A 21,723-nucleotide genomic window follows, 5' to 3' on the forward strand; every position below is an offset into this window, starting at 1 on the left:
TTGGGAAATCCCGTTTACACACTGCTGTCTCCTGTGTTTGTAAAGTCCTAGAGACGCGACTGCAGAACATACACAGAGCATACAAATTCAGCCATGATAAATAAAAATAATGTCTGAGATTTTACTTTATATATTGTCTACATTCTCTATGCCACATCTTAGGTGGCAGAGAAATAAATAAAATACCCACTCTCAAAGATGATATACAATAGTGGAAAAGATAAACAAAACATTACAAATATATGATAAGTGCTGTAAAAGAATTATGTAAGAGACTACCCAGCCTTCTTAGGAAACATTGGGAAGGCACCTCAGAAGAAACAATGATGAAAAATTTAGTGAAAATTTGCCAAATGGATAAACAATGGAAAGTGTTACAATCAGACTTAAAGTAAATCATAGATTTTTTAAAATGTAGGCATAGGTGTGTAGCAGGGCACACCTGTGAACTGCAAGAGTGAAGATGGCAAGCATCTGTGATTCCAGAAAATGAAGAGAAAGGTCACTAGAAATATTGGGGATAACCTTGAATACTTTACAGAAGTGTTTAGACCTTAACCTTTAAGCAGTGAGGAATGAGAACAGGTCTTATACAAAGGAATGGCATAATACAATTTGATTGGGGGAAATCTCCTTCTTGTAACAGAGCTGCAAGGCACACGGTCTGAATCTTGCCTTGGAATGGACAAATTATCACACAGATATTTTGAATAGTGGATCAAAACATGAACTTTAGAGTCAGAGAAATCTGGGAACCATAATGTAGACTTTGGCAGATTATTCCATTCTCCTAGTTTTCTAATTTATAATCTATTCCACTGGTTAGCCAACTTTTCCTGTAAAGGCCTAGGTAATAAATATTTTATGCTTTGTGGACCATATGGTCTGTGTTACAGTGATTCAACTCCACTATGTTAGCAGAAAAGCAGCCATAGATAATACGTAAACAAATAAACATGGCTGTGTTCTAAGGCAACTTTATTTAAAAACACCAAAATTTGAATTTCACATAATTTTCATGTGTCATGAAAGAGTATTCTTCTGTTGGGTTTTGTCAACCATTTTAAACTGTAAATAGCATTCTTTGCTCAGAAATCATACAAAAATATGTGGCAGGCCAGATTTGGCTTGTGAGCTGTTGATTACTGATTTGGTAGTGGATACTATTAAATAATGCAATTTTTTTATACTAAAAATAATATTTAAATAAACTCCTTAACATAGTTTGTAACATCCAGTATAAGATCACTGTATATAATTAATACCACTGACATTAAATAGAAAATTTCTCAAGAGGCTGAGAGCAAAGGAGAAACAGAAAAGATCAGATGGGGAAAAATCAGTGAGGTGGAGGTGACAGATTTAAAACAGAGACTGACAAAAGTGAGAATATCAAATAGCCTGAAAGCTTAAAACGTTTAAACAGAGATAAGAAAAATTAAGGCGAGGTTGGAGGCAGGAAGAATAATTTAGAAAGTTGTTTAAATAGTCCAGGAAAGTGTTGGAGAGGAAGAAATTCTTACTTACCCTTCTAGGCTTTTCAGGCTGGTCTAAGAATTAAATTGATGTGAGACAGATGAACAAAGGAAAACCAAACTGAAATGTAATCAATTGTGTAGATGAGAGAGACCCAGAAAGGCAAGAATTCTCAGAAATGGCCAAAACCTTCACCTTAGAAACCATCTTCAGCTGAAGACAAAAGATGTTGGGGGTAGTGATTTGAGACCACAAAGGAGGAGGAAGGCAATGTACATGAAGATGGAAAAGCAGATGTTTGATAAACAAATGTTTGCTGGGCCCTGAAGAGACCACAGGACACAGAGAGGACTCTGATCTCCAAGCCTTGCTGAGTTTCCCTCACCACTTCCAGCCCATATTCTTTGCCAGTCCCTCTGGTGATAATCTAGTCCAGGAACAGGCCCTCTATCTAAATTCTTTTATGCAATTAGGGGGAAGATCAAAGTTTCTTCCTGATTCTCCTGTTTCTTAAAAAAGCCTCGTGCCAAAGAGACACATTTTGTGGTGGCAAATCTTGCTCTCCTCACAAAAGAAATGATGAAGACTTGAACTAAGTTAGTAGATGCGATGCTAAACACCTTTCCTTGGCTGCAGGTGGCTGCTGCTGCCAGCTCAACTCAGTGGCCTGCTTGGATACAGCTGAACCATTAGGTCAGGTCCCAAGCTGTTATCTAAGCATCAGACAAGAGCTCTGGCCTGGGACCTGGATCATTCCCTTTTTCCTACTCCTGACATCAGAAGTGGGGGCTAAGGCCAGGTTTGTCTCTGTCAGGAGGATCATGTCAGAAGACACATGACCTTAGGTTGGTCGCATCAGAAGCAAAGGATACTGAGCTTTCCTTTTAGTTCCTAAAAACAGAGCAATCACAGGAAGAAATCACCTCAGCAATTAGCAGATATTAACAAGTACAAGCCTACATCTGCTTTCTTGAAACAGTACCTACTCTGCATTTGCTTTTGTTTTTTCATCTTCTAAGATAGTCACATCCAGAACTTTAAGAGTCTTCCTATTTATGAACTGTCATGATGGTTCCAAGGGAGTTAAGAAACAGGAAATATTCTTCAATTTGAACATAGTTTTTATTATGTGGGCTACCTAATGAGGAAATAATAATCCTGTTAAGTGCCATTTTTAATTTTTTAATAAAAGAAAAAATGGGACTCTATGGTGAGATTTTTTTAGTAAAAATAATGCCATAAATTTCTGCTTTGTTATATATTCTTTGCTCCCACCACAAAGTGAAAAGAAAACCAGAAATATATTTTTAGGCTCAGAAATAAGATAGGTGTCTCCATGAATCAGAAACTCAAGGTAGGGAAGAAGGCTGAAGTCATGGAGCCTTTGTGCTCTGAGTCTGGGTCACCATAGAGTAGGAAGGATTGAATTTTTACACATTAGATATGACCCAGAGCCAGGCTCATTGTTGAAAGCAAAGATTTTTCCTGGTTGCCAAAAAAGGCACATGTGGAATCCTAAGGATGCAAGAGACACATAGTCTTACTATCAAGTACCAAGCTTAGTTACCCTCTTAGGGAATGAGTTTGTGAAAACAGCTGTATCATCCATAATATCAAGAACCCCAAAGTGATGTTATATGCCCTGGCCCTAAACTACCGCTCCTGGTGAGCTGAAAGGATGCTAAACTGCCTCAAAACAGTGAAGAAAAAGCAAGAAATGGGACAATGATAAAGCAAACTTTGGCTGAGGGCTTATGGTTTAAAACAAACAAAAGAAATCTATGCTAAAGAAGACAGACACCAAAATTATCACATTTTGGATTATGTTTTATGTAGCAACATAAAAATCTGTAGTCTGCTATCATCTACAGAATGATAGATGAAAGAATTATACTTATTTAAAAAGATTAAGCAATAATGAAACAAAAATTGGCAAAAATAAAACAGAAACACTTAGAATAAATACAAAAAAAGATATTTAGCTACAGATTGAGACAAAGTAGGTAATTGTTGAATGAACTATGTCAAATTTTGGTTTCTTCTGTTATTGAAATTGAAATTTCAAAGTGTAAAACTTAAACTAAGTCTATTTCTCTTAGGCTATAGATGTCCAAGAATCCTCTCAATGCTAAAACTTTGAATCAAAATCAGTTTTTTTCTATAAGAGTTGATTCGTGCTTTGTTGCCCAGTCTTATCTGACTCTTTGCAACCCCACAGACTGTAGCCTGCCAGGCTCCTCTGTTGATTGGATTTTTTGGGTGAGAATATTGGAGTGGGTTGCCATCTTTCCCATTCAGGGATTGAACCTGTGACCCCTGTGCCTCCTGCTTTGCAGGTGGATTCTTTACCCACTGAGCCATCAGGGAAGCCAATAAAGAGTTGACTCCGTGCCAAATTATTTAAAATATTTTCTTGAATGCAATGCATGCTAGTAAGACTCATTCAGTAGTCCCTACTGAAGAATGAAGGGACTCTGGCACTGTACAAGACTTGGGCTGAAAAGTGGGAATGGAGGAGATCCAGATGTAAATCAACCAATCGGTTATTTAAAAAATGAGTATTTATTTACAAAGTTTTGTGATGAGTTAACAACTCATGCAAAATAAAAGTAAACATTTTTAAACTTCTGTAGAAAGAGTGATAAACATCATGAACTATAATTCTCATAATATAGGATGGTTTGCAATCTTATACTTACTATTTAAAAACTGCTAAGCTCACATGAAGAAATAACTGATTATTAAAACATTCATGCCTGGTCAGAGCCAAAACATATTTTCTATTGTACTCAGTCATGTCCCACTCTTTATGACCCCATTGACTGTAGCTTGCCAGTCTCCTCTGTCCATGGAATTTTCCAGGACAGAAAGAATAAGAATACTGGAGCGGGTTGCCATTTCCTCCTCCAAGGAATTTTTCTCCATCCAGGAATCCAACCCAAGTCCCTTGCATCTCCTGCATTGGCAGGCAGATTCTTTACCACTGCACTTACCTCCCAGGAAGCCTATTTTCTGTTACTTGTCTGTTATTAATATCAAATTTTCTTGACTTGGGGGAAAAATGAACTAGGAATCTGTAGATACAGACTCTGCCATGCCCTTGTTAAATTACCTTTGACAAGTAATTTAAAGTCTCAGTTATCATTATTTTTATATGTTGAATGGTGATATGAATATTTGCTCTTCCTAGATCTTAGAGTTGTTGCTAAAGGCAATTGGAAAAATGAATATGAAAGTTCTTTGAAAAGCAGAAATCACCACATAAAATATGCTTTATTAATTACTGCTAAGGAGAACAGTCAGCTCAGGAGTACTGAGGAATTTAGTGGCTTACAGATAATTAAAGTACGTGTAAAATGCTAATAGGTGTCATCCTTGGCACTTCCAAGTATTAATAATGGTATTTTGCTCTTTTCCCAATTCCCCTTTCTCCATTAACTTTACTACTGCAGAACCTCTTCCTGTAACCAGTGTTTCAATATATGACTATAAACCTTCTCCTGAAACAGGAGTCCTCTTTGAAATTCATTATCCTGAAAAATATAACGTTTTCACAAGAGTAAACATAAGCTATTGGGAAGGTAAAGACTTCCGGACAATGCTGTATAAAGGTAAGAGGCAACAGAAAGATGAAAAATGATGACTTTTACATTTTACATGATTTCTGCCAAATGGTCTTGCTCTTGCTCTGAAAAAGTCTTATAATTCACTTTTTGATCATAATGAACCAATAAAAATAGTTACTGATGCATGAAAATATTGTTATGAGGAGACTTAGAATGTTTGGTTCATTATTTCAGAGTCATGTGTCATGCATAAACATAAGAAAAACTTAAATTATTATGACGTACATGTTCTTCTTGCCAAATATTATTCCTGCATGTCTGGTGCAGGAAACAAATTTAAATTTAAATTTAGAAGCACAGCACCTAATCATTTCCTTCTGAGTGCATTAGGGCATTTCCAGACCTGGGAAGTTAGACGGGGGTCTTTCAAAAAGTTTCATTTGGAGATGGTCCAACATTATTCTCGAATGTTAAAGACAATACTTTTCAGTTCCTTTGTGTATATTTATCTGTATGACTAGTTAAATGATTGCATTAATATACAGAAATGGGTTTCACTATTTTTATTGGCTTGATGGGGATCTTGTGGTCAGAGAGAGAGAGAAGAGGGTCCAGGGGAGTTAAAAATTTCTAAAGAAACCAAATCAATTTCTCTGAATAGACTAGAGGGCAGAAGTGGGCCAGGTGGGAGAGAGACAGGGAGAGGACAGAGGACATTCAGTTTTGGGAACTGAACAATATATTCTCAGGACACAGAACCGCTACATTTATCTGCACTGAGTATAGGTGTTGGTCTCACAGTTGATTAGTTGTAAATGAAAACCAGATAGAAGATACTTACTCAACCACCTAAGGCATGATACCCAGAAACATCCCACTTTGACTTGCTGCTTTTATAAACTCCTGAATCTTCCATGGATTTTTTTTTTTTTTAATGAGACAGTGTTTAAGGCACATGCAGTAACTCTACAGGTTTTTTTTTAAACTTAAAAAAAAAATCAAATAAACAAAAATAGACTCTATTACCACATTCTTTGTTTTCAATGAAAACAGATTATCTGAAAATTAATAATTGAGACCTTGTTTGCTTATTGATCACATGCAAATATAAGTTTATAAATAACTGAAAAGCATCACTGACACTTTTGTTGAGCTAAATTCCGTGAGTTTAAAAATGTTAACTAGTATGCTCTCTTTTTTAAGTTAATTAATTTTTCAAATTATTTTTGGCTTTTGATTCAATAAGTGGTATTTTTAGTTCATTCCCCTCATTTCTTTCCAACTTGGATTGGGATTTTAAGCTTATTATTATCTTCCAAAAAAAAAAATTTTCTAAATAAAATTCAGTTTTTAAAATTTTCTTCTTTTCTCAGGAAGGTCCCATTTGCCAAATGATAAATCATTTTCTTTTAAAAAATAGGCTATATTTTACAAGTAAGTCTAGTGAAAACATTACTTGTAAAATCATTTTTTCCTAAGTCATAAATTGGCAAAATACCTTGGGTTCTTATCTTACAGTAAATGATTAGCATAAACCTAATCTCTTCAATTTCTATGTTACCATTTCCACTTAATACACCAGATGTTCCTATAAAAATTTTAATTCCAATTGTATCTAATTCTTGCAGAAAAAGCCTTTGAGTCTAAAAATTTCAATTTTCAAATCTCTAGCCTTAAATCAACTTTTTATTACTGACTATACTAGAAATCACAGGAAATATTATTTGACAGATAGTCATAATTGTTCAGAACTTTCTAGAAGTGTGTGGCATTTAGAAAACCAAAAATTTAATATAATTGTTTTTTTTCTCAGATTTTTTTAAGGGAAAAACAGTGTTTAATCACTGGTTGCCAGGAATATGCTATAGTAATATCACCTTTCAGCTGGTATCTGAGGCAACTTTTAATAAAAGCACTCTCGTGGAGTACAGCGGTGTCAGTCATGAACCCAAACAGCATAGAACTGGTAAGTTACTTGAAAAATCAAATTTAGTGAAAAAATAATTAAATTATATGTTTTTGTTATATGTATGCTTTCTGTCATTCTAAGGAAAATTCTGTTCCAGAACTCAGAAAAAAATACATATTTCAATAATCTAAAATGAATTTTCTATCAATGTAAAATGAACTGAGCAAAATATTCAATAAAAAATTTAAATATGTCAATGAAATCACAGACTTTTAATCTTTGAATAAAAAAGCATGTGTTATTACCAAAAGTTATAAGGAAGTAATTTAACTGAATCAAGTAGACATCAGTAAATCTACAATATGACATAATAACCATATGGCAGAAGAACAGATGTGAGAAGTTCTAGTATAGATTATCTGATTATTAAAAGAAAATACTGGGATTCAGATACACCTAAAACTTGGCAGTGCTTAACTTTAGTATCATCACTAATATGAAGCACAATCATAGGATGAATAGATGAATGAATGGAATGATGGGTAGATCTATGGGTAGGAAGGTGAAAGAATGGATGGGTAAAATAAATACACACATGCTAAATGCCCATCACCAATACCAATATAACTGACATTTTTCACCCCAAATATGCTTAAGTATTTGATAAGCATGAGGAGACACAATTCATACAAATATTGGGAATGGATTATGATAGATCACCAACAGACCCTGCCAATCTGAAATTCTAAGATGTCATATTTAGGCCAAAACAAAGAAATTATTTCAGCTAAATATTAATATTTTATTCACCTCATATCAACACCTAAGATTCTACTTGTAGTTTTCATTATTCAAGTAAAGGAACTAGTTGAGCATCTTTTACCTAGGAGATTTTTAAAGTACAGGGAGGGATGAAGACAAAGTCCGCTAAAATGGTTTCCTGGCCTCAAAAATGGTAGAGGTACTATTGGCACTCATGGGCTTCCCTAGAGGCTCAATGGTGAAGAATCCACCTGCCAATACAGGAGACATGGGTTCAACCCCTGGGTCACGAATATCCCCTGGAGGAGGAAATGGCAACCCACTCCACTAGTCTTGTCTGGGAAATCCCATGGAGAGAGGAGTCTGATGGGCTACATCCATAGGGTCATAAAGAGTTGGACATGACTTAGCAACCAAACAGCTATTGGCAATCATACAAGGCAGAATGCAATAAATATTTTTAAAGAGTTGGACACGGCTGAAGTGACTGAGCGTGGGCACACAAAGTTATATAGCAGCATGAAAGAGCAAAAGATTAATTTTTATTAAAAGCTCCTAAGAGGTGAGTGCTGAGTTGCTATTTGGAAGATATGTAGAATTTATTGCAGGTAGAGACCATGCAGTGACCTTCATAATTTTCTACCACTAGAAAAGTATACTTCCATAATTCATGAACTTATTTTGTGGGCATAGTTTTCATTTTGAGAGGTTAGAAGTGAAGCCATATTTGCAACGTGTGTTAAAGTTTCTAAAGGTAATTTCAACACGCAACTCTCCTAAGTGCAACTATGTCATTGAGAGTATTTTTAGTCCTGATAGCTATAAAACACTATAGTTGCTTTTTTGTAAAAAAGATCTAGTGACAGAGACTTGGCTTTTTCAAAAGAAGATTGTGATAAGCTGAAAAATATGAATGTAACTCTACTTTGGAAGTGGTTCAGTCACCACTTTGACTAACATAGTACCACTATTTAATGTATTTGAAGTGTGACTGATGATACGATAATGTATGCACATCATGTACAAAATCTTAGATAGACATGTACTTGAAATGACACTTGTTCTTGATGTAAAAAGTGAAAGGGAAAGAAAGTGAAGTCGCTCAGTTGTGTCCGACTCTTTGCCACCCCATGGACTGTAGCCTACCAGGCTCCTCTGTCCATGGAATTTTCCAGGCAAGAATGCTGGACATCTGTGTCTCTTTTTCTGTTTTGCATATAGGGTTTTCGTTACCATCTTTCTAAATTCCATATATATGTTAGCATACTGTAACGGTCTTTATCTTTCTGGCTTACTTCACTCTGTAAACCACTACAATATTGTAAAGTAATTAGCCTCCAACTAATAAAAATAAATGGAAAAAAAAAAAAAAAAGAATGCTGGAGTGGGTTGCCATTTCCTTCTCCAGGGGATCTTCCCAACCCAGGGATCGAACCCAGTTCTCCTGCATTGTAGGCAGACACTTTTACCACCTGAGCCACCAGGGAAGTCTTGAAATGACACTTGTTCTTGAGTAAAAGTACAGTTAAACTATTTTCTGAATCTACTTTTTTGTTTGACTCATTGATAAAGTATTCATTATAATAGTTAAAAAATACATAAAATGATAATTCTCTTTCTTACAGCCCCTTATCCACCTCGGAATATCTCAGTTCGTATAGTGAACTTAAACAAAAACAACTGGGAAGAAGAGAGCGGCAGTTTCCCAGAGGAATCATTCATGAGATCACAAGATACAATGGGAAAGGACAGAGTCTTCCATTTTACAGAGGACACTCCTGAAATTCCCTCTGGCAACATTTCCTCTGGTTGGCCTGATTTTAACAGCAGTGATTTCGAAACAACATCCCAGCCATATTGGTGGGACAGCGCATCTGCGACTCCTGAAAGCGAAGATGAATTAGTCAGTGTGCTTCCCACAGAATACGAAAATAACAATACACTCAGTGAGACGGAGAAATCAGTATCCAGCTCTTTCTCTTCTTTCCCTGTACAAATGATATTGAGTTGGTTACCACCAAAACCACCCACTGCCTTTGATGGGTTCCATATCCACATAGAAAGAGAAGGTAAAGTACTGGGAAATCAGAGGACATAAGAAATGGTCCAAAGGTAAAGGAAACGGGAACTTTGAAAAATTACATTTAGAAAGAAAGACTGAAGGCAGACAGTTAAGATATAAAGAAAAATGGTAAAGAAAATGAAGCATTTATTGAATATCCCAAGGCAGACTGAAACCAGAAAATGAAAATGAACAGATTGGGTCAGAACCCAGTTTGGGTAGTTCACACATTGCAAGAATGGGCAACTGTATACATTTCATTGCTGACACTTCACCTCCCCAAGCCACTGAGGAAGCTTTGAAAAGATTTTGAATTAAATTTCTAACCATCACAAATTACAGAATATCCTGGAGAAGTGTTCTGTTTTCCAGGTACACAAATTTGTGAAGCATGCAGCAAAAGAATCTTACTGACAACATGACTTCTTTCCCTAGAGTATCAGACCTGTGCTCTGCTTATCAGGCTAGTCTTATTTCCGCTCAGGGGGTGCTCCCCTGGAACCAGCACAACTCACATTTTTCCAAAGCGGAGATGGTAGTAGAATAAAACTACACAGCAGCTGGTATTCCCACTCCAGCTACTATATTATATATATTGTATTCACTTAGCATCCAAGAGACATTCTTTATATTTAACCCATTACTTTATGAAAAACAGGGCCATGGCATTCAGTAAATTTGGATCATGAATCATATCTGAATTGTTGTTTGGTAGATATTCATTGTTTATTTAGAAATTCTTGTTTATTTTGTTTTTATAATGACATTCTTCATTTTTTGCTCTCCAGTCTAGTAGTTTGAGTGGCAAAGGTTGGTTGTCAAGTTGTCAAAATTTGAGGTTAAATTAACAGCTTTACTTACATGCGAGGGTATTCAAATCATATAGTCTCATAGATAACATATTGTTTGCCCCCATTTTATCCGATAGAATGAAATACAAGATTTGTGAATTCCTCTATATTGGAGTATAGAGCAACCAACAATACACAAATATTGTATAAAATTGAAATCCTTTGTCATTTACAATTATTTGAGTCAAAAGTCTTAACATCTGCCTGAAATTGCCTATATTTAAAAAAGTTCCTTTAGTCTTTTATTTTTCTGTTCCTCGATATAGTCTCTGGAAAATAGGGTCTTAGAGTATTTTGTAATGCCTATTTCCATGAAAGTTCAATCATGCTTTTATCTGACTGCAGTGTGTTCTGTTGAAGGCGACTCTGGTCACCAAATGATAAAAAAAAAAAAAAAAACTTCAAATGAAGCAATAAGCAGCAGGAGATAGACTTTGAAGCAATGTAAAAATCATTTTTACTTTTAAAACTTCTGGAAGTCAGCCAATGAAGCAAAATATAATGTGTCAGAAAATATACCCAGAGGATTATTTCTAACTAGAAAATAATTCAATATATTTTAAGACACTTATGCATATTTAATGTTATCACAAAGAACTTGTACAACATTTGGTACTGTTTCTCTTAATTCTTTATATCCAAATGAGCAAGTTGATCATTGCTATCTTCTCCTAATATTATTTCTGTTTTGTGTGTATCATTTTACTGGCTGACAGTATGTAAGAATGCAGTATATATATGTATCCATATTTTTATTGATTTGGACACCATATTTTAAGTTAGTTATTTTAAAGTACTGTAAGAAAACAATTTGAGCTCTTAGCCATCTTTTTTCAATAGCAATTTTAGTTTGGAGGTATAATTCAACTCGACACAAGGAAAGAGGCAAAATAGGAAAATACTTTTTAAAAAGATTAACTGACTTATCTATAGCCAAGACTGTTCCGGATATCAATTCATATATATTCTCTTCTTTATACATGATTTAGAAAACTTTACTGAATATTTGACAGTGGATGAAGAAGCACATGAATTTGTTGCAGAACTGAAGGAGCCCGGGAAATATAAGTTATCTGTGACAACCTTTAGTTCCTCAGGATCTTGTGAAACTCGAAACAGTCAGTCAGCAAAATCACTCAGTTTTTATATCAGTAAGTACCAAAGAGATTATTTTGCATTTACGGAGGAGCTAAAACAATGGAGCCGGTGAGATGAATGATGCTCAAGCATCAATTATTCATCAATCCTTAGAGACCCTGAGAATTCTTCAAGGTCATGAGAGGCCCAAATCCACGTGATTTTTGACAGCAGAGAAAATATATGTATGTTTCATAGTAACAACTTGAGGATTTTTTTTTTATTATTGAGATAATTGAACATTTGTTAAATTGACCTTTTGCACTAGTGGTAACAAACTCTCCAAGGACATGGACACATAGTTTAGGAAAGAGGACTTTTGTTTGAAGCCATAATGAAAACTGGTATTCTTGAACTATGTGAAAAGTCTCATTAGAGTGTTGAATTTGGGGAGCTTGAAAGAAGCACAGAGATTCAAGTGTGGTAAGACCTAGGTGGTCTCTCCAAAAATCAACACGAACTGAGATAGAGCGTGGGACTTCCCTGGTGGCTCAGAGGGTAAAGAATCCACCTGCAAAGCAGAAGACCCAGGTTCAATCCCTGGGTCGGGAAGATCTCCTGGAGAAGGAAATGGTGACCCACTCCAGTATTCTTACCTGGAAAACCCCAGGACAGAGGAGCCTGGTGAGCTACAGCCCATGGGGTCCCAAGAAATCAGACACGACTTAATGACTAAACAACAACAGCAAAGCTAGAGCATTATGAAAACACCAATATCAAGTCTTAGGGCAGCTTCTACTGATTCCATCAGGGATAATAGCAGGCCAATAACTAGCCTCAAAGAGCTACACAAATAGTGTATGTCGGTAATGTTTTCTGCTAATCTGACTATGCTTACCAGAAGTTTAGAGGCCAAAAATCTGTTTCTTAGCTTATCCGGAGTTAAATGTGCCTCTGATCAGCAGAAAAAAAAAAAGACGGCAATGGATAAAAACTTCATTCCAAGAAGGATGATCGCCATATGTTATCTCCTCCTCCAAAGGCAAAATACCACCTTTCATTAAATGACCCTCAAAAAGACAGGCGAGATAAAAAGGAGGAGCTCAGAGGAGAGAAATCAGTTTATTTAGCAGCCTAAAAATGTGGAAAATACCCTGTATAACAATTTTTGTTAAGAAACCAAAAATGTCACCACTGGTGAAAAGGCTTGAAATATCCACTAGACAAGCAGAAAAAATATCCATGATCACCCTGCATGTCTTTCAGTTACAGGAGATCTTTGACATGGCATCGTTTGAGAATGAAAGCAAAGTTTAGTACTGAGTTCTTCCCATGAGGCTAAAAATGTTTCATTAACCCAGAGATTCCCTTGTCTGCCAGCAGAGACCCACTGCAAGTTCCAGGAAAATTTCCACAACTGTTCAGGCCATTAGCTCTTCCCTCCTCTGAACTTCTACTGTATTTCATAATGAAGTGAAAGTGTTAGTCAATTGTGTCCATCTCTTTGTGACCTCATGAACTGTAGCCCACCAGGCTCCTCTGTCCATGAGTTTCTCTAGGCAAGGATATTGAAGTTGGTAGCCATTCTCTTCTCCAGGGGAATTTCCTGGCCCAGGGATCAAACCCAGGTCTCCTGCATTGCAGGCAGATTCTTTACAGTACAGAGCTTATCTCTGAGTGTGATATTTTTCTAGATGGATTTTATTTGCATACCTCTTGCTTTTCATGCCACATAATAAAACCCTAAGTTGGGGTTATACTCTTTGCTTATTATTTCTGTTGTACATTCAACAAATATTTATTGAATCACTTTCCAGTGATAGGCACTCTATTCTTAGAGTATCCAAACTGACCAGAGCTGCTGAGAATGTCAGAATTGCTCAAAAATATGATTATTTTGAAGAGATGCATGTTAATATTCATTTAGGAAAATATAAGATACTAGAAATTTTTCTATTTCTCTGCCGGTAAAACAACCTGTTTGGAGCTTCAGATATTCTGTTCTGCAGTAATGAGTTACTCAGGTGTACTATGTGTATGCTTTTGATTTTACAAGGATACTGTATTTACGTAGTTTTGAAGGCTTTCCTCAGAGATGAAAATTAAGGTAGAAATTTACTTTAGTCTCCCAAAAGCCTTGTGAAGGGAATATTCCTATTATTTCCGTTTTTAGGTGGAAAAAAAAATACTTAGACACAGAAAGTTTAGCCATTTAGTGTGAGAAGGAGAATCAGACTCTAGAAATCTTTAGTAACAGTGTCCATTTCCATGGAGTCTGCAGTGACCTATTACCTTGTATTGATTATCAGGTCCATCCTATTATAAAGCCATTAAATGAGTGAATTTGTTTTGCCTCCATCCACCTTCTCTCCCTGCTCCCACCACTTCAGATCTTCATAAAAGTAACAACACTTCACATTTAGATAGTTTTCTAATACATTGCAATCTCATCTGATCCCAGCAACAATCTTATAAAGTAGACTGATCAGATGGCATCTTGATATGTTAACACAAAGCCCTGACCCAGGAGATAGGAGTCCTAGGTTGTCTCTCAATACTCACTCTGTGACATTGGGCAGGTCATTCACATCTCTGGGCCCCGGTTTCCCCATCAGTAACCCACATTGGAACTCTAAAGTCCTTTCCTGTCCTCATGGTCTATGATTTGTCCATTTGACAGATGCAGTGACTGAGATTCAGAGAAGTCATTTGGCCAAAGTTGCATCGCTAATAATGAGCAAAACTGAGTTTGGGGCCAAATTTCCTGTTTCCAGATTCACCCTTCTCATAGTTTCATAGTGCTCCAGGAAGTTTCACACAGGGGTTAACAGCATGGATTTTGAAACCAGACCTCTTGTGTGTGAATCCCAGCTCTACTTGTCCTATCTCTGCCTCAGTTTCCTTATCTGAAACTTATCTCATAAATTTAGTTAAGAAAATTAAAGAATTAAAATATGTAAACATAAATAAGCTTAAAAGAGCCTGGCAAACAGTGAGTCCTACATCTCTTTGCCATTGTAATTATTATTATCATTTATATTATTTTTATTTTCTTTGCCCCAGTTCCCATGAGCTTGGGACTGCCCTCCCCAGCAGAGTCACTTATTCCTCCCCTTTTCCTGGGCTCCAGGAATACAGCTTCTTATTGAGAGAACTGACAAATGTATCCTAAGCAAATAAAAGAAGTTGCACATTTGCATTTTAACAGGGACTTTCAGGAGATAATAATCACCTTACCATTTCTTGGGTCTTTACTATATGTCAGGCACTGTGCTAATAACCACTTTGGAAATTTAAAAGAACAAAGCTAATGGCGGGCACTTTTAGGGAGATATTTTATAATGAGGATCCCACCGTGTCCTCAAATTATCACCCAGGTTTCCACCAGCTTCTATAATTGAGCCTGTCTGTTGCCTATTTCTTCTCTAAGGGAGTCACACTCTGCTGCTTTGATTCTGCTGTCACCAGATTTAAAATTTTCTTCACAGGATTGCAGTCGAGGCTAATTTGAATCTCAACATAATTATTTCTAGAGCCCAAAGATCCTAACAGCAAAGGAATCACAAACACTCATGAAACCACACGGCCACACACACTCTTTGTTAAGTAAATTCTGTCTGGTGCAGAAGTTACCAGAATAGTCTCAGAGGCATGTAACCACTGAAGTGGGGCTTCTGTCTCTCAGAAGAATTGGTTTCGTTGCTGCCACCAGGCTGTGGCGTAGGTCAATGGGGAGGTCACCTGGTGGAGACCGTAGCTAGGCAGAGGACATGAAGACTTGCCAGTCTTGGCTGCCAGTCTGACTTGGAATGTCTTTCTAAGGGCAAAAGGAAAGCAGCATGATTTTTAAAGCTATAGTCCATCTGAACCCGCTCAGCCTGAAGCCTCCCCTGTGCTCTGGTTTGACATCCAGGTCCTTCAGGAGAATGGATTGAAGAGCTTACAGAGAAGCCCCAGCACGTGAGTGTCCACGTTCTAAGCTCAACCACTGCCTTGATGTCCTGGACGTCTCCCCAAGAGAACTACAATGGCACCATTGTGTCCGTGGTGTCGCTCACCTGCCAGAAACAAAAGGAGAGCCAGAGGCTGGAAAAGCAGTACTGCACTCAGGTAAAGGAAAGGAAGGGCAGTCGGGCTCACTCACCTCCTGCAGCCCAGCCTCCCAGCAGATGCAAGGGTGCCACCGTGGCCAGCAGCTGTGCCAAGGTCTCCCTGGTGCATCACGGATACAGGAGCCAGGAAGTCGGTGCCCAAGGCTCTGCAATCACAGTCGCCTTCCTTTCCTCTTAGAACTACTGTCTTCCTTTTATTTCCATTCCTCATTCAAGAACATATCCTGAGCACCTATGATGTGCTGGGTACTGGGGGAGATGGTGGGAATCTAGACAATTTTTATACATCCTGCTCTTGCTGAGTTTATGATCTAGTGAGAACAATAGTTAAGTATTCATGTGTTACTGCAGAGTATAAGACCTAGGCTAAAAGTGAGTGATGCTAGGTCTGTATAAATTCACAGAAAGAAGAGCATGAATAAATATTGATTGGGGCAAGAGGATTTGAAAACGATCGGAAGAACTTTACCTGCTAGGGGAGGAGACAGGAAGCAGTAGGTTTAGGGGAGATTTGGTTTACTTGGTGCAGTTTTTGTATTTTTTCCGTTTTTTTTTTTTTTTCTTGTTGTCTTAACTATAAAGATAATATATGCTCCCTGAACAAAAAACAACTAAAAAATTTTAAGTACATAAAGTGAAAAACGATCCCCTCACTAATACAAATGAAGACTTTTAAAGGATAAATAGCAGTTAGCTGAGTGAAAGGGGTAGATGGGGCAAGTGGAGAAACCTGGGAATCTATAGTTCTGGGCGTGGCTACCAGAATGAACCGTCATGCCCAGTCATCAGTTCTGAATGAAACCACCAACCTGGGCATCTAAGCAGACTTTGCCCTCAGACGCCCTGAATACACCCACTGGAAGCCTGCCGCCCAATCCTATTTTCCTAAACCTGGTTTTACTTTTTCTTCTTTTTTTCATGAGATCAAAGAAACTGATCCTTAGTGTCTTACAAACACAATACTTTTTAAATTGGAGTGTAACTGCTTTACAATGTGTATTAGTTAATGCTGTACAATGGACTGAATCAGCTATATGTATGCATATATCTCCTCCTTCTTAAACCCCCCACCACCCCCTGCCCCTCATCCCACCCCTCTCGGTCATCACAGAGCATCCAGCTGAGCTCCTGTACTATAGAGCTGCTTCCCACTCATTGTCTATTTAACATATGGCAGTGTGTATATGTCAATGCTGTTCTTTCCATTCATCTCGTTCTCCCCACCCCATATCCACATGTCCATTCTCTACTTCTGCTTCTCTATTCCTGACCTGAAAACAGTCTCATCTGTACCATCTCTCTAAATTCCATATATGTGCATTAGTATACATTATTTCAAACACATTCTTTTCTTGCCTAGAGGCAAAAAAAAGTTTAATTATTGTGTGGAGTATGCTGCAAATAGAATATGCACTCAAAACAGGTGTTTGCTGTGTGGAAGCTATTTGGAGTGTTTCCATGTATTCCATGAAAATCAGGCATTTAGTGTAATTCAAGGGGTGAGAAATTTTAAATTAAGAAGATGAATTCAGGAATCATGGCCTTTGGAGCTCTCAAAAGCTCTAGAGAGCTGAGATAAGCCCAGCATGAAGATGAGGCTACCCTCTCAGCTTGAATTAAAGAGTAAACATGCCAAACAGATTAACTAGTCATCACAACTCACTGTGCAGTTTATTAGCTTCCTTCCCTGATTGTACCCAGCATACTGACTCTTTACATTGATAGAAAATGTGTTGTGTCCCAGAACATAACTAGAACTTGACTGCTCTCAGGTATGATTTTTCTTCTTCCCTCTAATGTATAAGTTACACATCTTATACATAGAAGTGTTAGTGTCAGTCGCTCAGTTCGGTTCAGTTCATTTTAGTCGCTCAGTCATGTCCAACTCTTTGCAACACCATGAATCGCAGCACGCCAGGCCTCCCTGTTCATCACCAACTCCCAGAGTTTACCCAAACTCATGTTCATTGAGTCGGTGATGCCATCCAACCATCTCATCCTCTGTCGTCCCCTTATCCTCCTGCCCTCAATCTTTCCCATCATCAGGGTCTTGTCAAATGAGTCAGCTCTTTGCATCAGGTGGCCAAAGTATTGGAGTTTCAGCTTCAACATCAGTCCTTCCAATGAACACCCAGGACTGATCTCCTTTAGGATGGACTGGTTGGATCTCCTTGCAGTCCAAAGGACTCTCAAGAGTCTTCTCCAACACCACAGTTCAAAAGCATCAATTCTCTAGCACTCAGCCTTCTTTATAGTCCAACTCTCACATCCATACATGACTACTGGAAAAACAATAGCCTTGACTAGACGGACCTTTGTTGACAAAGTAATGTCTCTGCTTTTTAATATGCTGTCTAGGTTGGTCATAACATAAGTGTCTTTTAATTTCATGGCTGCAGCCACCATCTGAAGTGATTTTGGAGCCCCCAAAAATAAAGTCAGCCACTGTTTCCACTGTTTCCCCATCTATTTGCCATGAAGTGATAGGACCAGATGCCATGATCTTTGTTTTCTGAATGTTGAGCTTTAAGCCAAATTTCTCACTCTGCTCTTTCACTTTCATCAAGAGGCTCTTTAGTTCTTCACTTTCTGCCATAAGGGTGGTGTTATCTGCATATCTGAGGTTATTGATATTTCTTCCTGCAATCTTGATTCCAGCTTATGCTTCATCCAGCCCAGAATTTCTCATGATGTACTCTGCATGTAAGTTAAATAAGCAGAGTGACAATATACAGCCTTGACGTACTCCTTTTCCTATTTGGAACCAGTCTGTTGTTCCATGTCCATTTCTAACTATTGCTTCCTGACCTGCATACAGATTTCTCAAGAGCCTGGTCAGGTGGTCTGGTATTCCCAACTCTTTCAGAATTTTCCACCGTTTATTGTGATCCACACAGTCAAAGGCTTTGGCATAGTCAATAAAGCAGAAATGGATGTTTTTCTGGAACTCTCTTGCTTTTTCAATGACCCAGAGGATGTTGGCAATTTGGTCTCTGCTTCCTCTGCCTTTTCTAAAACCAGCTTAAATATCTGTAAGTTCATGGTTCACGTATTGCTGAAGGCTGGCTTGGAGAATTTTGAGCATTGCTTTGCTAGCATGTGAGATGAGTGCAATTGTGCAGTAGTTTGAGCAATCTTTGGCATTGCCTTTCTTAGGGATTGGAATGAAAACTGACCTTTCCCAGTCCTGTGGCCACTGCTGAGATTTCCAAATTTGCTGGCATATAGAGTGCAACACTTTCACAGCATCATCTTTTAGGATTTGAAATAGCTCAACTGGAATTCCATCACCTCCACTAGCTTTATTTGTAGTGATGCTTCCTAAGGCCCACTTGACTTCACATTCCAGGATGTCTGGCTCTAGGTGAGTGATCACACCATTGTGATTATCTGGGTCATGAAGATCTTTTTTGTGTAGTTCTTCTGTGTATGCTTGCCACCTCTTCTTAATATCTTCTGCTTCTGTTAGGTCCATACCATTTCTGTCCTTTTTAGGGCCCATCTTTGCATGAAATGTTCCCTTGGTATCTCTAATTTTCTTGAAGCGATCTCTAGTCTTTCCCATTCTATTGTTTTCCTCTGTTTCTTTGCATGGATCACTGAGGAAGGCTTTCTTATCTCTCCTTGCTATTCTTTGGAACTCTGCATTCAAATGGGAATATCTTTCCTTTTCTCCTGTGCTTTTGGCTTCTCTTCTTTTCACAGCTATTTGTAAGGCCTCCTCAGACAGACATTTTGCTTTTTGCATTTCTTTTTCACAGGGATGGTCTTGTTCCCTGTCTCCTGTACAATGTCACAAACCTCTGTCCATAGTTCATCAGGCACTCTGTCTATCAGACCTAGTCCCTTAAATCTATTTCTCATTTCTTGCTCAGGTGTGTGCAACTCTTTGCAACCCCATGGACTGTAGCCCACCAGGATCCTCTGTCCAAGGGGTTTCCCAGGCAAGAATACTGGAGTGGGTTGCCATTTCCTTCTCCATATACATGGAAACCAAAGGCTGAAAGTGTAGAGAGATATTGTAAATTATATATGAACCAGAAAAGTCTGGTCTAAGTGCTTGCTGACAGTGGCTTCTTTGAAATGCAAATGTGAAACTGTTGCAGACTGTAGGCAAGGAGGGAAAGCAGAGGGCAGAAACTAGACCACTGTTCTAGATGTTATCTCAGTTACCGCAAGAGGATTGTGTTAGTATTACATCATTATATCATCATCATCACACACACATGTATATTTTCAAAGAAAGAAACATCAGTTCAAAAAAAATCTCAAAAATTGGCCTAGAGAAGAATCCAGAATATACTCTCACCAACACTGGTCTGACTGAGGTTATTTCTTAGAGCAACCATTATCCAGAGGGAAAGAAACTATAACATTTCTTCAGTTCTCTTTTCAGTGGTACGGTGATTATGTTGAATCGAAAAATCAAAATGCAGCTCAAAAATAAGAGTGATTCTAAAGTCAAACACAGATGAATAATTAACCGCAATGTTTTATTCTCTCATGCTTTCATTCTCCCCACTTTTTCTCTATCATCATCTCATCAACTGTACCACAGGATCACTCCTTTGTTGATTACCATCATCCATGAGATTCGGTGCTAGTACCCCTGCTCCTCCCCACAGTTTCACTGGTTTATTTTCTAGGAGGTTCTGTGTGAGCTGCTAGAAATAAGAACAAATTTGATTTGAGCCTTGATTTCATGAAGCTTAGAGTCTAGCCTTTCATGTAGGTATCTTGAAGTGAAGTGAAAGTCACTCAGTCACGTCTGACTCTTTGCAACCTCCATGGACTGTAGCCCACAAGGCTCATCTGTTCAAGGAATTCTCCAGGGCAAGAATACCGGAGTGGGTAGCCATTCCCTTCTCCACGGGATCTTCCTGACTCAGGGATTAAACCCAAGTCTCCTGCATTGCAGGCAGATTCTTTATCATCTGAGCCACCAGGAAGCCCCTTGGTACCTCTTAATTTGAATTTGTCCTCATTAAGTATATGTACTTCATGTCTGGTTGCTGTTTTGTGTGAGTTCATATGTGAATATTCATGAGCAAGAGAGTTTTCTAATATATCCCTGCTAACAAACACCGTAGTTCTACTCACTAATAAGCCTATGTCAATATAGTGAGCATAATAAAGCCACTGCTCAGTGTCATATAAAGGACTCTCCAAAGACTCACACACAATTATGAATTTCAGAATAAAGAAGCATCATGTAATGTATGGATGTATATCTATTATCTTTTAAAGGCTAGATCCATTCTTTTTTAAATTTTTAAAATTTTTGTCCTCACACATGGCATGTGGGGTGTTAGTTCTCCAACTAGGGCTCAAACCTGTGTTCCAGCAGTGGAAGCATGGAGTCTTAACCACTAGACCACCAGCAAAGTCCTAATGTACATTTATTTTTACATGTGGTCTGCTTGGTCCATACATGTTTGGTGACAATTTACAGGAGTGTGTAATAACTAAGTGACTGAATCAGAAAGAAAGCCCAGTCAGTCAGTCTGTTAGCTTTACAAATGAGGAAATGATAGAGTTAAGAGGCTGAATATTGAAGGGACCTCCCTGCAGTCACACAACTGATTAGTATCAGAGCTGAGACCCCATCTCAAGTAATTTGACTTCCAGGAGAGAATGTTTTCTTGTGCATTATAGATGATACACTAGGGGAAGTTCATCCTCACAACTCATCCTGATGGAGTCAAGAGTGTTGACTAAAAGCAGAGACTCTAGACTCAAACAGAATTGAGTTTCAGACCTGATTTTAGCAGCTACCAGCTCTGAGTTTCTTTCTTTCCAAGTCTTACCATCTGAATCTGTAATAGAAGAAGCATATCCTACCTCATAGATCTGTAATAAAGAAAAGAGGACGTGATGCTTAATGCAATGTTTGGAACATAGTAATAGT

At 37.9% G+C, this 21,723-nt stretch overlaps 1 protein-coding gene across 1 annotated transcript in view; it reads left to right on the forward strand.

Annotated features, from left to right (window-relative positions):
• The window catches only part of PTPRO (protein tyrosine phosphatase receptor type O), a 255,206-nt gene that overhangs the window by 146,730 nt on the left and 86,753 nt on the right, over positions 1-21,723 (forward strand). Inside the window, exons 3-7 of the mRNA XM_061125072.1 lie at positions 4,929-5,087; positions 6,856-7,008; positions 9,339-9,782; positions 11,616-11,777; positions 15,617-15,813. Of these exons, the coding sequence (XP_060981055.1) occupies positions 4,929-5,087; positions 6,856-7,008; positions 9,339-9,782; positions 11,616-11,777; positions 15,617-15,813 (1,115 nt within the window). The remainder of the gene's footprint in view (positions 1-4,928; positions 5,088-6,855; positions 7,009-9,338; positions 9,783-11,615; positions 11,778-15,616; positions 15,814-21,723) is intronic.

The sequence above is a fragment of the Dama dama genome, chromosome 22, assembly GCF_033118175.1.
Source record: "Dama dama isolate Ldn47 chromosome 22, ASM3311817v1, whole genome shotgun sequence".
Classification (NCBI taxonomy): Eukaryota; Metazoa; Chordata; class Mammalia; order Artiodactyla; family Cervidae; genus Dama; species Dama dama.